This window comes from Serinus canaria, chromosome 1A (assembly GCF_022539315.1).
Source record: "Serinus canaria isolate serCan28SL12 chromosome 1A, serCan2020, whole genome shotgun sequence".
NCBI lineage: Eukaryota > Metazoa > Chordata > Aves > Passeriformes > Fringillidae > Serinus > Serinus canaria.
The window spans coordinates 13414509-13431572 of record NC_066314.1 but is presented as its reverse complement, the minus strand read 5'-3'; the positions used below and the strand labels follow the sequence as shown (position 1 = coordinate 13431572).

Below are 17064 nucleotides of genomic sequence, written 5' to 3'. Positions count from 1 at the left end.
CCCAGAAAGGGGCTAATACTTGCCAGCACTGTACAGAAGAAAACAAACTTGTTTTGAGCTGGGAGAAATGGGTAGGAAGTGACATTTTTTTCTTTGACAGCAGCAAATTAGGTTGGAGTAAAATGACCATGATTTTGCAACCTAATTTTAGTTTTATTTAAATATTGTGAATCTCTTCATCCTTTTATGTCAGCAAACCCCGGGTTTTACCATGCTGACTTTTAGAAGATTGTGTAATAGCATAACATTAAAAAAAACCCTAAAACAACAGCCAAAACCCAAAATAAAACAACCCACCAAAACCAAACCAACACTGAAGTATAATTCATTCTTTTCCAAAAGGAGTTTAAATGAACAAATACAAAAGTATCACTGTGGCCATCTTTTTTCCCCCTTCTTGTAGCCTATGCAATATTTTTATTCCAAGTATGCTGTATCAGCTTTCAATTCTAGGCATGATTTATTGTTACAGATGAGATGAAAGGTAATGGGTACAGTAGGAAAGTCTAAAATGGGTAATGGCCAATAGTCTGATTTAGCTAGCCAGAGTAGCTGAAACAACAATATAGAAAACAACTCAGAGTATAAACTGGATTTTAAAATTCTTTGTTTTAATAGGGGATGCTGGTAGAACAGGTAAGGAAACTTTTTTGACTTACTTTGCATTTTCACTTTTAAAAATCATTCCAATCTGCTAACTCCACACTTTCAAAGGATTTTCTTTGAACATTCAATTTCCAGATGTCTTTAAATTTTTATACAAAATTAATCCTCTAATCTGGAGTCGCAGTTCATGTATTAATCATGCTCATAATGGTCAGAGGCAGCTGGTGAAAACCTTGGCAGCTGAATTGTTCTCCCTGTATAGGTTTGAAAGTATGAAGCAAAAAATTCTTCTGTATTGTTTTCCTTTGGGGGAAGCTTCAGTTGTTTCAGATCTCTCCCTTTTCTTCCCTGTTACCACTGCTGTTTGCCATCTCTTTTCCATACTTAAGGAAGTAGTAGTAATATCTGGGCCTTGGCTGTGGGTCACTGGTACAGTCAGAGCTGTCTTTCAGCTTAGTCTGGATTTCCCTTCCCCTCCTCTCCAGACAAAGATCAATCTAAGTAAGAAGTCCCTTGAGAGAGTGGAAAGCTAGAAGCCATTTCTTCACCCAGAGTGAGTGAGTTGTGCCTGTAGCATGAGGTGAACAAACCACCTGTAAGTGAGAGCAGGGACAGGAGCTGGAAGGGGGTTCACCTTTCTTCTCACCCAGGCACGAGGGTTAAGCAGCCATGGCCCAGCTCTGCTGTACTTGCACTAACATCTGTTAACCTGCAGGTATCCATTAGCATGAAGCCACAGCATCATGTGCCTTGGTGTAGGATGTTGTTTATACCAGGTAGTTGTTACCTTGCAGGGGTGTTCAAGTGAGTTCAGTGTCATTCCTGGCCTTGGCAACTGCACAGTGAGGTGAGCAGAGCACACTGGCTCAGGCTTGGCCAGCAGCTCACATGGCTTCAGGCTTGCTCAGGGTCTGGACAGAGCCAGAGGCCATGTGGAGTTTACCTGTATTTACTCTTTAAAAGACAGCACAGATAAGCAGAGTCCATATCCAGGCCCAGTTAAATCTCATTTCTTATGGCACCACTGGGTGTTGTTCTCAAGCTGAAGGTATACAAAATACCATTTCTTACCCTTCCTTTCTCAGCTTTAGTTACTTTTGAGGCGCTTAAAGGAGAATTTAATTAATTTCAATTGTTTATCTTCCCTTTTCTACCTATTTTAACTGCTTCCAGGAGAGTCTAATTACCTGAAAATAAAGATTCCTTTTGCTCTTGGTCGCTGAGAGGATATGATGCCTACTGCTAAAATCCACAGGACTGTCACATTTTTAAGAGGGCATTTGTTCAGAATACAAAGCTTTCAAAGGGTTGTCTTAAGTAGAAGTCATGGTGGTAGAGCTTGAGATGAATTTTGCTTGACTTGCCAAGTGAGGCTGAGTAAGTTGGTACCATTGGAATGATGGAAACTCACTAGTAAGATTTCTCCTGGGGAAATGTGTGGCAGGAATGTAGTGGGAAGGTGTTCCCAGCATACCCTGAGGAGGTGATGACTCTGCTGTCCACATGTCCTGTTGGCTGGCCTCTGTCAGGCCTTCAGACTGAGAGTATCTGTGAAGACAGTCTGCATGTGACTGAGTGCATAAACAAAATACTGGTGTGCCCTTTTACTTACACTCCCAGTTTGTTACAGTCTGAAATTGGAATTGTGTTTTCCATTTTTTCTCCCCTTTTATGAGCCTTAGTTGTCCCTTAAAAAAGCAGTTTGACATCAGTAGCTCCTGAAACAGTCCTGTTCAGTGTTAGTCTGGCATTTCTTCTTGATGCAGGATGCTAAGATTGCCCAAAATATTACCAGATTTCTGACTATGCTGATTTTGTAAACTCTGCATTTTTCCCCATAGATTGTTTTTCCATTATGCTTCTCACCTTCCTTTTTTTCTGGATGGATGGTACTTTGCTGTCTCACCCACTCTGCTTTTGATAGTAAAATGTTAGAAGGAGAGAGTTTGAACTCCTGTTCTGGGGCTATAACCATCATAGGCTGTCATAAGAGTAACAGGTCAGGGAAACAAATCTTGGCCCTTTATGAGCATGACTAAATGAGCACCCATTACTCCAGGCTAGAGGATGTCACATTTGTCAGGGTAGAATCAAGGTGGAGGGAAATGATACAGAAACTTTTACCTCCACTCTTGGTAGCAGCACAGTTCACATTGATCTGTACCTGCTGGAGAAGGTGGCTAAGCAAACTCTGTGAGCAGTTTTATGTGTTTTAATTTCCCATGTTTCTCTAGAGTAACATCAGCAAATTCAAGGAGATTTTCAAGAGAATTGCTCTGTTCAAGTCATTGGTCAGAGAGGGTAATAACTTTCTGGTGTTGAGCAGGATGGCTGCATTGTTTCAGGATACAGGCTCTGCTTCCAGGTCTTTCCATAATTCTGAGGAATTGGAAGCCTCTGAAATACTCCCATGAAGTCTCTTATTTTCTGTAAAGCTCAGTTTCTCTGGGCATTGCATCACTGTGCCACCTTAGTTTGGGAAGTATATGTGCTGGCCGGGTAATTGTGTTACAGCAAAAGCTTTCCAGTTCCACACTGGAGCTGTAAGTAAAAATGCAAACAGTGTCCCAAGTATTGACCAAATTATTACAAACATTTCCTGGAAACTGAATGTTAGTTGGCTTAATTGTCTGTAAAAGCATCTTGCTTAAGTAGTGTATTTTTTTGGGAAAATGGCATGGCCTAAAAGTATGCTCCATCATAATTTTCTTTTTTTTATTAGATTGTGGAGGGAATGAAGAAGAATAAATGGAGTATTGAGAATATTGCCTTTGGATCTGGTGGAGCTTTGTTGCAGAAACTAACCAGAGACCTCTTAAACTGTTCCTTCAAATGTAGTTACGTGGTGACCAACGGCCTTGGGGTATGTCTCTGTACAACTTCTACCACTCTGCTTTTTGGAGAGGCCTCCCCATTTGAAAACCTGTTTGACATTTCCTGTTACGTTACCACCATCTGCATTAGGTCCCACAAAGCCCTTTCCTCCTAAAAAAATCCTCTTCATTTTAGATAAATGTCTTCAAAGATCCCGTAGCCGATCCCAACAAAAGGTCAAAGAAAGGACGGCTGTCGTTGCATAGGACACCTGCAGGAGAGTATGTGACACTGGAGGAAGGCAAGGGAGATCTTGAAGAGTATGGACAGGTATGAACTTTCAAAATCTATTGCATCATTCTTCATGCAAAAATAGACCGAGGAAAAGCAGGTTATAACTTAATATCAGAATTTATTTCTGATCTGTCATTTTCTTTAATTCCCATCTTATTACCTCAAAAATGACCTCAGTACCAAATTTGGGAACAGCAGAATGTTAGAATTACATTAGAATGTTTAGGCTTTACAATTGCAGATCTTTGTCTTTCTTTTGTCTTCAGAAACACGAGAACATTGCCACTTTTCCTCCAAACTAAAGTCTCAGTGGTGCAGAAGATATACTGGCCAGGTGGTTTTGTTTGGCCAATATTGCACAATTTGAGTAGTGACCCTGGCTGGAGGTGGAACAGCTGTAACTGCTTTAGCAAGAGTGTAACTTTAGTTACAGCTGTAACTAAAATGTGTTTCTACTTCCCCACTGAGGTTTTTTTTAAAATAGTTCCAGGAGTTAATGCTCTGTACACAGAGTATTTTCACAGTTTTTAATGAGGTACGTTTAAACCAGGAATTCAGTTTCCCTGTGAATTCTTTACAATTGCAAAATGGAATGTTATTTCCATGAAATAAGGACAAACTTTATGCCAATCTCAGGCTTTCAATTTGATATGTCTTGTGTTTCAGCATCCAACAATGAATCATTAAACTGCATGTTGAGTCTATTCCCAAGTTAAGAGGACTGAAAATAAGTTGTCAGGTTGCATTTCTGCTTTTAGAAGTTGAAAGTTTTCTGGTGTACAGAAGCTGGTTTTGTATCACAAGGCAAAGGGTACTTACTAGGCTCCACTGCTTTACATAACTGTAAGCCTAAAACTTAGATCTCTGAGAAATTTCAAGATTAAAAAAACCTGACTTACACACAGTGAAGATATTATGCTCTGGACACAAAGATCTTCTATAAATTTGAAGCTTTTTTCTATGCAGATATTCTTCTACATATGTTAATTATGAACATTCCTATATAGGTAGAGAGGGAAGGACCTAATGGTGAGAAATCAGTTCAACACAAACTGCAAGACTTTGGCTCTGAAATTAGGCAATATGCTGTCCCTTCATTCTTGTCAGGTGAAATTATTCATTAAAATTTTTTAGTCCCAGGAAATTAGAGAGGGCCATTGGTGTGGGACCAGTTCTGGGGCTCCCTGGAAATGACAGGGAAATGTACCCTTCTGTGGGCCCTTTTCTCTAAAGCCACAGGTCCTTGCAGTAGGTCACCAAATGCAGGGACTGCTCAGTGTTGCTGCTGTGCTCACTTTTGTTACCAGCTGTGCTTGTTGCCCTTCCAGTGTGCTGTGTGCAAGCCTGTCCTGATATGCTGTTTTACTAAATATGAATAAAAGGCACAGTGAAGAAAGATTTTTTTTTTTTCCCTAGAGGGAAAAAATACGTCATTTAAACCTCTATAATTGACTTGTATTTGGTTGTGTGTCACCTTTCTTACAAACTGCTCTAGCAAGGTGTATTTAGTGTGTATTTTGCTTTGGCCAGGTATAGACACCACACTCAAGGGACTGGTCAACACAAAGCTGCTGTCTGTGCACAGGATGACCCAAGCCCTTTCTTCCGTGTAACCATTAGTGAAAGGTGTCAGAAAAAGCTGTAAAGATTTAGTACCTTGGCAGTCTAAAGTTCCAGCCTTATCAGGCTGGGTTTGTGTGCTTGCTTTGGAGTTTGTGTAACCCATGTTTGCCAAATCACTCTTGCTAAACCAGCGGTGTTTCTTGCAGGACCTGCTTCACACTGTATTTAAGAATGGAAAGGTAACGAAGTCATATTCATTTGATGAAGTCAGACAAAATGCCAGGCTGAAGAACAGTGAATTACAAACAGCATCTCACTGAGTTCCATTCCATGTTTGTGTATGTGTGTGTAACTAGTTCGTACTGCATAGCTACTGGTTTATTGTACAGATTTGTGTGTTTGTGTTTTATGACATTGTAGCCAAATTATTTGTTGGTTTATGGACATACTGCCCTATCTTTTGCCAGTCTTTAGAAGATGAAATCAGGAAATGGTACTTACCTTGTAAAACATATTTAATGCTGAAGTGTGCTTTTTAGGGCCCTTTGCCAGTAGTGATTCAATCTGGTATTGATCTTTTCACAAATGAGACAGAGCTGCGAAACTTTTTTATATATAACAGAATATCACAAAATGGATTTACATAAAATTATCATGATTGCTTTATGTTTATATTTAACTTGTATTTTTGTACAAACAAGATTGTGTAAAATATATTTAAAGTTTCAATAAGTAAGTCTTTCCAACTTTTCATAATTTTTATGAGCACAGACTTTCAAGAAAATATTCAGTGGGGGGGGGAAATCCATTGCCTTTTGTCCATTAATCAGCAAATAAAACATGGCCTTAAAAGTTTGTTGTGACATTGTTCCATTTGACAACTAAATCAGGACTCGTATCTCCTTAAGATCCCATAGAGTTGCTGACCTCACCATTTCTTGTAGTTGTCTGTATTAGTAAATCTGCATTAAACAAAATTACTGTTCTTTCTAGAAGGTTTAGGTATTACTGACCTTGCTGGCACAGTAAGGTATGTAAGTGAAATGCCAAATTTGAAAGGATTCTCTACTGCAACTTAACTTGCCAAGTCTATCCCACTTGGTATATGCACCTCAATATTTTAAGAGTAAAGTTTTTAAGAGATCTCCTCTTCCACTAGAGAATATATGTGTAAAATACTGAAATGCGGAAGCGGTGTATTTTAAAGTAATTACACTTCTGGGTTTATTTTTCATATACTGTAAGTGACATGAATTTAAAGCAAAATACTGGACTGGGTAGTGCACTTTTTTACTTTTTTGTATTTTTTTCATTGATTTGCCTTTTGTCAGACTGGATGTTAAATTGTAAAAATGTTTAACTATTTTTGTTAACAACTTTAATAAAACTATGCTAGCCAAACTCCTACATGAATGGCAGACCTGTTTCCCCTTCTCCCCCCATCTGTTTGGGGAGAGGAGGGGCTTTTATTTTGCAGAGGGTAACTGTAAAACAATGTGTTTGAGATACTTTTGAACTGTCTGCACTTGATTGTATTTGCTCTCTGCATATGCTTGATATAAGAATCTGCTGGAAAATGAAACTGTTGAGGATTTTATTTGAGAAGCTATGTAGTAACCTCTGAAATATTTGATAGTACTGTAGGATGGCTCTCACTAGAAAAGTACCTCCCTTACTTAAAGACAAAAAAACAACAGCAAAAGCAAACAGTTCCTGTTCTGCTGGTGATCAGCTATCAGCCAATTGCTTAATATACTGATGTAATTAATGCTTCTAATTAGTAGATGATGTTGCTGGAAAATGTTAAGGCCTAAGATAATTTAAGCCTACAAAATTTTATAAAACATGCTTTTAAAGGAAGATTGAAAAGCCATACTTCATTGTTCTTACTCTCACCAAAAAGGGCCACATCAAGGCATCCATAATATTTCCAGGGTTTGTGGTTAAGATGTTTATGCCCAGTCTCAATAGTTCTTGTTAATAAAAACCTGTTTTTCACTTGTAGTGTATGTAATTATACATTTAAGTGATGTATTGTTTCAAGAATAGTGTTTTAGTAAAACTAAAAGCTGACCTTTCACACTGAGGAACTGCCTTCCCTTAGCTATTAATTATATTGTTTGGTTTTGGCCCGGAAAGATTTTGAATCTGGCCTTAGGATCAGTAGCAGGTAAATAGTACAGAGCCTATTTCACTCCTCCACATGTGTACTAGGGAATTTTATGATGTATGGTTTAAAAAACAATAAAGTAAATGCTGCTTTCATTCTGTACCAATAAAAATTTTGATAACTATTGACTACCCATAAGTGATATTTTTGTACTTGAGAACTGAGGATATACTGTGGAAGCACTGTTTTCATGCGTACCATGAAATACATTATAATTGTTCAGTATTGTCTAAAACTTTTCAGCTTATTAGTTGGAAACTCAAAGCAAATTCTCTACTTGTGCATGTCACTTTCAGAAAGTTGTAATGTCACTCATTTTATTAAATGTTAATAACTTTAAAAAGGGTGGGGGGGGAAAGAAAAACACCTGGTGCTATTCAGACCTGAACACTTGTCTCTTTGTGTTTGGCAGTTTGACATTCTGGGCATCAAGGAATTGACAGAAATTACTGCAGTGCTTGAACCCTACAATATCCTAATTCTTCCACATGAAAGCAAACAGCATGTTTGTTTGCTTTAAATTACTAGATTTGTAGTCATTGATATATTTTAATTATCCCCATTTCATAATGTAATACAGTATTTGTATTTAAAAATAGGAATTGGGAATTTTGTGTTTAATACTCTGATTTGTAACCATATTTAGCGTAAGAAATGGATTTTGTAAGACTATTTTTTTTCTTCAGCTGCATGATTATTTAAAAAAATACTTTTTTGGTACTTTGAAAGATCTGAGGAGAGAACAGAAGAGTACTTAACTGTTTGGTTTGCCAAAATCAAAACAAAGCTTAAACAGTTCTTTTCTTATAGGTTTTTACATTCCTTCTTGTTTAGTGAAGAATAAGTATTCCTCACTTAAATCCTCTGTTAAAGTAATTTTAATGTACTTGGCATCAAATACCAGTATGTAATACACATGGAAATAAAGTTTAGTTCTGGCAGTGAAAATCATAGCCATCTGACTGTGTCCTTAAGTTCTGATGTTGGGCATCAGATGTCATCCCATGCTCTTTGTTGCCAAACACAGGCCAGAGCAGGGCTGTGCTGGCGCTGTGTTCCTTTAAGGAGAGCTGCTCAGCTGCCTCACACACAGCTGGGCTTACATTTACAGCCAGCTCAGTTCTAGAGGAGAGAAAGCAAACTGAGCTCTGTTTTTCTTGTTGGGGGGGTGTGTGTGTGGTTTTGGGGGTTTGATTTCTGGAGTTTTTTTTTCCTCCTTTTTTTTTTTTTTTTTTTTTTTTTTTTTGGTGTGTGTGAGTACATCTATGCTTCATCATTTTGTCTGTGTTGAAAAGCAAAGCACTTGGCTTTGAATTTGATATGAGATTATCCTCTATATTTGACATAATCCTTTCTCAAATAAAGTTTCATTATTTCAACTTTAAAGTCACTAGAATGCTTGTCTAAAGGCAAATTACCCATCAGTATTGCATCCTTCAGTTTGCTGCAGTACTGTAAAAATAACATCAGCTGTGTAGCAGAGAGAGTCCTTTGAACAGGATTTTTGTAAGTAGAAGAAGTTACACTTTAACTCCTGCATGACTTGAAGTTGCAGCAGGTATGGTCCCAGCAGGAATGTGTCAGTAAGGGTGGATAAGGCACCTCCTGTAATGCTATCTCCATTTGGTGCTGCTCCCTTCAGCTCTTGCTGTAGAAAGGGGCTCTTATAGCCCACAATAATGCTTGAATTCAAAGGTTCTGTTCCCTGGTTTACAGAGAGCACACACAGCCCAAGTGCCAGGGCTCCTCCACCTCCTTTGCATGCAGTTAAAACCCAGGAGCTCCAGCACTGCTGATTTCCTCATTCCTGTCAGCCTTTGTCCAAGTCAAGTCACTCACCAGCCCTGAGTGGGTGATGGTGGCTCTCAGGTCAGCTGCAGGAAATCAGCAGGGAAATTCCAGATCCCTGCAGAAGGCAAGGGATTCACAGGAAGAGCCTTATTTATGTCCTCCAGTCCTACTGTAGCAATTGAAATGATACCTGTGCTGAGCTGCTTGAGCCAGGGGCTGTGAGGGTGCATTGGTATGATGGTAATTTCCTCTCTGCCTGAGAGCCCCACCAGGGTCTGTAGGTGCACATCTCCATCAGATTTGTAAACAGCTGGGTGAGAGCTCATCCTCTTAAACCTGATGAACAGGGGCCTTATGTGGAGAGCCACATGCCTTCTAAATTGCAGGTGATAAGGAAATAATGAGGTTAAAGATGCTCTGTGAAGTCATGCTTACTAAAATCACAGTTGCTAACCATGGATGTTCCTGGGGGGATTTTCCTGTTTTACTAGCAGCACAGCTGATCTTGGTAATGATTTTAAACACCCTTCACAGAAAGACATTTGGTTTTAATTAATCAAAAGGGCTGAAAAGCACTTAGCAATAGACTATTTCCAAAAAGTATTTGACTGTGGCACCAGTGGTACCACAGTCAAATACTTTTTGACTGTACCTTTTGATACCTCTTTGTTGAGAGGTACCCTGATGTCTGTGTAATACAATCCAGGGCAATCCAGAAGACACAGGAGAGAAGTCAGCAGGATTCTTCTCAAGTAACATATTTTGTTCCATATAATTTCCTTACTAGTCTTTTGCATGAGTACTCCTAATTGCTTTTTGAACAGAATTTCTAGAATTTTCAAGTTTTGGTGAGGTTTCCTGGCATCAGAATGGCAGTCTTCTCTCCTGCTGCTGGCTAGAGCAGGGGTCTTTTAAGAGCAGATGAGGAGCCATCATGCCTCTAGCAAGGTTTTTTACTTCCCTCTTACCCAACTCTTGTCAGTTCAAGGGCAAATTTATTGTTTGTTTACCACTGAGAAAAAAAAAAATCAGCAAATTTGGATTGTATAACTCCTTTTTTCCCCCCACCAGTTTAGTTTACATATAAATCAATCCAAGATATTTCACAGGATCACTAGATCAATTTACACAAGCATACTCTAATTTTTAGTATATGTATTTATGCTTCATTGATAACTTGTTAGATCTGAAGATCTGATTCTTGGTAGTTGATGCAATGCTCATGTCAAGTAAACATACTGCATATAGCCAGGTAATTATAAGTTGCTGAAAATGGCTTCAGAATTTTCATATAATTACAGTATGTATGAAATTCAAGTGGGTAGATAAAGGATGCATGGAAGGTTCTGAGGGCTGGACATTTTTACTTCTTTGTCATTAATTTCAGTTATTAATGTAGCTATTTAAAGCTTCCACATCATCTCTTCTAGGAAACTTGTTTTATACTGAGTACTCTTATCATCAAAATATTAATATAAGTAATACATGTGTCAAACAAGCTGCATGGACTCTGAACCTTATCTCTTATAAGGTAAAGGAGAGAACTTCAGCCTCAAGCTGAATTCCCTTTCCTGCAAACAGGAGAAATGAGCTGTTTTCTTCAGCCTTTGGGACATGCTTTCCTCAGCTTCCTGGCAAGAACAAGGCTGGTGTGCTCTTCCCTTTCAAGGAAGTTTTCCCTATTCCAAAAGATGCCACCCTATTTTAAGCATAAAGAATTGCAGCTCGTTGTTGGATGTGTCAGAAGGATGACATACCCCAGCAATTTAAGAGGATAATCTCTGGGTGAAATGGCTTTAGGTAGAGATATGTCTGTAAGTCACAGAAAGGTCAGTCAGAGCATGACAGCTAATCTCCCTCTGGTGGGGGTGCCTCCCTGCCATTTCTGTCTGAGCAGGTTCAAGTCTATCCTGTAATCTGCTGTGAAAACATTGAGTCTGTTCAACCAAAACAAAGTGTTGCCAGGCCCCTGTGATTACAAAGCAGTGGTCTGCTAATGTGCCCCAGTCTAACCTTAATCCATTTTTCAAGCCTTGTATCTTGTATCTGCTCCTTAGACCAAATGCCAGTGGCAAACTGTTCTTCCCCCACACTGTGGGTTTTGCAGCATCACCTCCAGCACTGCTGCTTGAAGACCATTAATTGTTTTTATTTCTACTGTAAATCTCCAGAAGATAAAAAGAATTGTTTCACCTCTGTGCAAGGTTTTGCAATCATTACACCTTCAAATAAAAGCTAATAGATTCATGCATTCAGATCAGAGAGAGGTGGCCCTTTGTTACCTTTTGTGTCCAAGCTGTGACCATGAAAATGTTAACAGACATGAATCTGGCAAAAATAAGGATATGTTCTCCTGAGAACTGGTTTCCCTGTTAAATCCCTGTACTGAAACATACATTTAGAACTTTTATAGTCATTAGTGAAGCACTGCTGAATACCCAAGCACTTTAGCTTGGTTTCTGCAGGTGCTTCTTGACAGTCCAGTCTCACCTGTGTCCCATGTGGGTTACCCACAGGTAATCCCATCAGACAGGGGCTGCACTGGCACGTGGAGTAGCAAGAGAAAGTTCTTGAGTTGACGGAGACCACAATCCTGGGTCTTGTGTCTGCTGGGAAAGTCCAACACTACATGAAATAGCCTGTCCCACTGCCATCCTGACCACCCAAGGTGGGTTTGCTGAGCCTAATTCAGCTCCAGCTCTGGTTATAGCTGTGCAGACTATTCCCATGGCTGTTTTGTTGGGAAAGAACACACATGCTTAATCCCTGCTCTGTCTTTCACAGCCCATTGTGGATTAGGCAAGACCTGGGAAGAGTTTCAGTCGTTTCTTCTCTCTTACAACAGAGTCCTGCCCAAAGGCATTTTGAGACAAGAACCCATGTGGTTATTGAATATGTGGTGTGCTGTAACCCAGCATGAGAGGAGGGAGTGACTCTGGGGGTTGTGGTATGATTGTAAATAATAATTCCTTCCCAAGTCAATTGATCAGACACGAGTGCTGTCACTGGGATGGCTGCTGTAACGTCACAGCAGAGACAAGGCAATCAAGGCAAGTCAGCTGAGGCCTCTAGTTCTTTCCCAAATGACTTTCTCTGTCCACTACTCTTTTAACACACATGGAATTTGGGAAGTACCACTACCATCAATCACCCACGTGTAATTTTCCTACAATGGCATAAATCTCTGTATCACACTCTCTGTTCTTGCCTGGCATTTGAATTGCCAGGGTTTGGTTTGGTTTGGCTTGGCTTTAGTGCTTCTGCACTTGTACTGACATTTTTATTAAGCTATATTTTATAACACCAGAACTTTCTATAGAAGAGGTAGTAGGTGAATCATAGCATGTAACTTTATGCAAGGTTAGGATCATTTTCTCCTGTGCACATTGGTTTATGCCAAACTTCATGTCCTATTACAGTTTGCATTCACAGTGTTTCATAAAGTCCTTTTGCAATTCTTCACAATCGGCTCCCACCTTTATTGCTGTACATGACTCAGCACCTCCAGCAAACTGTCACCTCCTTACCCACCCTTTTCTACATTGTTTAACATGACAAGCAGCAGGAGCTCCAGCACAGATCAAGTGGAATTTCACTCTCTGAGAAAGCTGAGTAACTTCCTATTATTTTCTTTGATCAATGTTGTGTACTTGTAAGGACCTCTCCTCGTGTCTCAAAACTTCTTAGCTTCCTAGAAAACTTGATCAGAAATCTTGTTGAATGCCTTTTTTAAATTGAAGTAGGTTATATCCACACACCTATTGACTCCTTTAAAGGACCTCAAAGAAGGTAACTTTCTCTTCCATTTATCAATCAGAATCTCCCTCAAGAGCTTAAATTCATTCTTTCTACTGTAATTTCTCCCTTAGTCTTACTGTGCCTTTGTCCACAAAAAAGGCTTCTGAAAAATTGGAAAATCCAACTCCAGACAGCTCAGGGAATTTTGTGATATGGATTCTTGTTCTCATGCTGTCCTTGTCCTTTTGCAGTACAGTGCTTGATGGTGAATGGCACAAGATTCTGCAGTGTTGGACCTTGGGATAAGAAAAGCACTGAGCCATTGGGACAAATCTCTTCTACAGGTTTGAATTAAAGAGGGACAATTATCAAGGAACAGACCAACTTATGGGAGGCTTCACCTGGTGATGCCTCTCAAGGACTTGCATGAACAGCAAAGCTGGACATAATAACAGAGACAGCCCCACCAAGCACTGTGGGCTGGAGGCAAAGATAACCTAGTTTGCACAGTGCTCATCCTTGGACTCTAAAAAAATTCTGTTCAGAAGGGGACTCAGGATTAAACCAGATTCCAGAATATTTTGAGTGAAGAGCCATTTGTTTTAAAACCACAGGCATCATCTTCATGTCCCAAAAAGATAGATATATAAACCTGGTCACCTCTACACTTGAAACAAGGATGTATTAGAACCAGTAGTTCCAATGTGGGTGCCTCTGTCATGTTTGCTGAGCATCAAGTGAGCACTGGTAGTTGATATTTTATATAATACTCATTGTGTAGGGATCAATCCACAGATGAACATATGTACAGTTTCTACACATGAGAATGCAAATCTATATATTAATAGACAGATATTTACAGGTGTGTATATATTCTAACTGTAGAAGGAAATATCCATAAATACTGAGGACATTCTATAAGTGATTGTTCATGGACTATGATCTTTCATAAACTGTGTAACTGGATCATACTTGCTCTGTTTCTTTCTGATAACTTCATTTTATACATCAGAGGGTTGTGTAAGCAGCCTTTTCAGCCACCAGCTGACTGGCAGCTTAAGCTGTAATGAAAATCTGTGGCTTCTCCCAACTCTGGCTCTGAATTGCTTCTTGCCAAGACACTGCATGTCAGTCTCTGGTGTTGTGTAAGTTGGTATTTGGCTACCTGCCAGTGGATGTCATGGGACTGTGATCAGGCAGGTCAGGTTTGCATAACAATAACCTGTCTTTGCCCCTCTTTCTTACCCCTGACTTTCTCAATGAAAGGTTTAAGTCATTGTCTAGGTCACCACTGAGCAAAGGAATTGTGGCAAAGAGATCCCAGTCCTGTGACATCACTGCTAAATGTGGTCTTGCTCATTGGTGATCTGCAATGATCAATATTTTGAGATCAATGAAAGAACCAGTTTTTAATCCACATAGTTAATTACCTGGTAGTTATATATTATTTGAGTTTTCTAAACCAAATGCAGTGTTGTACTAATGCCTTGGAGGAATTAACATTGCATTTTGGTGGTTTTCTTTTTTCAACAGACCTGGAAAAATAAAATAACAAAAGAAAAAGCACCAGCACAATTTCATTTCCTTTTTACTACCAGCTAGTAAAATGCTCTGAATTGCAATGTTAAGGACAATCTTCTTTCTCCACTTGGGATCTCCTTCTCCTTTTAGCTTTGAGCAGGACCTGCTGCTGGCCAAATCCTAGTTTCTACTGCAATATCTAATGATGAAAAATAATGTCTTTAGGTAAAGAATGTGTTGGGAATATTTGGCTGCAGAAAACACAGCCCCAGAGGAGAAGTGGGTTCTGTGCATTATAGGTGAACTCACAGGAGAAGCAGGGTGACCCTGGGGACAGCCCAGGCCTCTTTTGTCAGCCATCCCAGGACACTGAGCTGCTCCAGCCAGGACCTGACAACCCATGGTGGCTCAACAAACCCCTCTGGGAGAGGAGCCTGTGCAGCTTTAGAGCAGCTCAAATGCAAATGTGTGCTGTATTTAGGGATTACCTAGAGTGCATCAGAACAATGCACCATAAGACACCTCCCAGGGCCTGCCCTGGTCACCTGCCTGGTTCCTCCAGCCCTGCTCACCTGCTCAGAGTCAGGAGTGTCCATTTTCTGCAGAAATACTCAGACACCCACTGCAGCCTCCACGAGCAGTTCCCTGGGGCCCATGAGATCCCCACGGGGTAACAGAGAGCTCTGCCTGGGCTGGTGCCCCCTGTGCAGGACAGGCACAAAGCAAAGCAAGGCTGTGCAGCTATAGGGGGGCAGCTCTGAGAATGCCAGATCCTTCTGTCTGCATCTAAGAAAAGCCAGAGGGGTGAACACTGCTTTGTGTAGCCTGTTAACCTTTCCTGTATAGCTTTCACTGGTGACCTATCAGCTCCTAAAATCCTGGTATAACCAGCTGAAAAACACTTTGTCTTTGCCATCACACCTGCCCAAGTGGATGTGGAAGGAAGGAAATGGGCTGGAGCTGGCTGAGCACACTTTGAGCAGCTGCTCCCCTGGAGATGCCAGGCTGCAGTCAGCAGCATGGCCAGGCTGTCCTGGGCCCTGCAGCAAGTCCTTTCCATCAGCAGCTGCTGCCCAGATGCTGCTCTCAGGAGGGGCCTCTGGACCTGCAGCCCAGCAGCCCCTGGGGTGACTCCACTCACAGATCAGCAAAGTTCAGAAGGTTGGTTCAGGCTCCAGAAGGAGAGCACACCCCTGGGTGATGGGCAGGTGTGGCAGAGCCCGTGGGAGACACTCTGTACTCCTGCCTCGTTCATTGGCACCTCCTTCCAGATAAGATCCTCTCCAGTGGGCTCAGAGTCTGCTTGGTGCTGGGCAGAAATAGGCAGCAGCAACACCTGGAAGGAAAAATAATTTCAAAATTGGAAGAATCTGGGATTTCCTGATGTCTTTCTCTGCTGCATAAATAACACACCACACGGCCTCAGTGTTTGTAAGTAGACTCTCTGTATTTTTAGCAACTGATCTATGAGATCATTTTGCTATTTTCAGTTGTTTGTGACTTGGGATTTTTCTGCTAGGAACATAGTGAGTGGGAGAGCACATACCCTCAGCTTCCAGTGAGGGCCTGAGCAGACCCTGTGTACTCAGCAAATAATACTCATTTTCTGAACAGCTTACCCTCTGGAGCATCACCAGGCAGGGCATCTGCTGCAGTTGGAGAAATGCCCTCTAGTGTTCTACCAAGATGCAGGAGAACAAGCACACAGCCAGGGAAAGTGCAGACAGTCTTCAGTGAGCTGGCCAAAGCTTCCATAGAAGCAGGCAGTCTGCCTGTGGGCCTGGATGGGCTCTCCCATGCCCCATTCACAGCCTCTTGCCCAAAGCCAGAAATACCATTCCTGCACGTGCCCTTTGGTGGATTCAGTGCCAGGGATCTCACAGCACCTTTCCATACCCTGCAGGTCCTGCACCATTCCCAGTGACACACAGTGTCCCATGTCTGCCAGCTGGGCACCACTGGCAGGCCTGGCCTTCCAAAGGGGCAGCTGGATCTTCTCCTCCTGCCTGCCCCTCTGCTGCCTGCCCTGGGGCACTGCAGTGCCTTTGCTGCATCCCTTATCTCAAAGCACACAGGCTGTGACCCTGTGCTGCTGTTCATTCATCCAACAAGGATGCAATAATTAATTGTCTGAGAGATAAACCACAGATTTAATTGTACATCAGGCCTGCAGGATTCCCTCAACACCACCCACACTGTGCTAAAACTGTTGATTTCTGCACTGATGGCAGAATTTTGACATGTATTAAACAGAGACATCCTTTTGCACCCAGGGCCAGGTGATTTACTGGGGCTGCCTGTGCATGGCACAGCCCTGGCAGTGCAGGGGTTGGCATGCAGGGCTGCTGGCCACAGCTCCAGACCCTCCTGCCTGGCACCTTAGACACAGCCTTTGCCCCTTGCTCCACCCAACAAACTTGTTTCACATTGTAGATGTGATTTCCTGGTAGCAGCCTGAGCTCTCCCTTACCTCCCTTTTCTCCTCCATTGGCAAGGTATGGACATGCACCCACCTCTCCCACGGCATAAATAATCTCCCACTGCAACAGGCCTTATGAAAAGAAGTT

The 17064-nt window shown here is 41.2% G+C and overlaps 1 protein-coding gene across 2 annotated transcripts in view; it reads left to right on the top strand.

Annotated features, from left to right (window-relative positions):
* NAMPT (nicotinamide phosphoribosyltransferase) overlaps nt 1-8398 on the top strand; it is a 31105-nt gene extending 22707 nt beyond the window's left edge. The window contains exons 9-12 of one of the 2 annotated variants that reach the window (XM_030238007.2): nt 619-636; nt 3329-3469; nt 3616-3750; nt 5484-8398. In XM_030238007.2, the coding sequence (XP_030093867.1) occupies nt 619-636; nt 3329-3469; nt 3616-3750; nt 5484-5597 (408 nt within the window). In that variant the 3' untranslated portion in view covers nt 5598-8398. The remainder of the gene's footprint in view (nt 1-618; nt 637-3328; nt 3470-3615; nt 3751-5483) is intronic. The other variant, XM_030238008.2, reaches the window with a different exon arrangement.
* Nucleotides 8399-17064: the final 8666 nt, after the last annotated feature.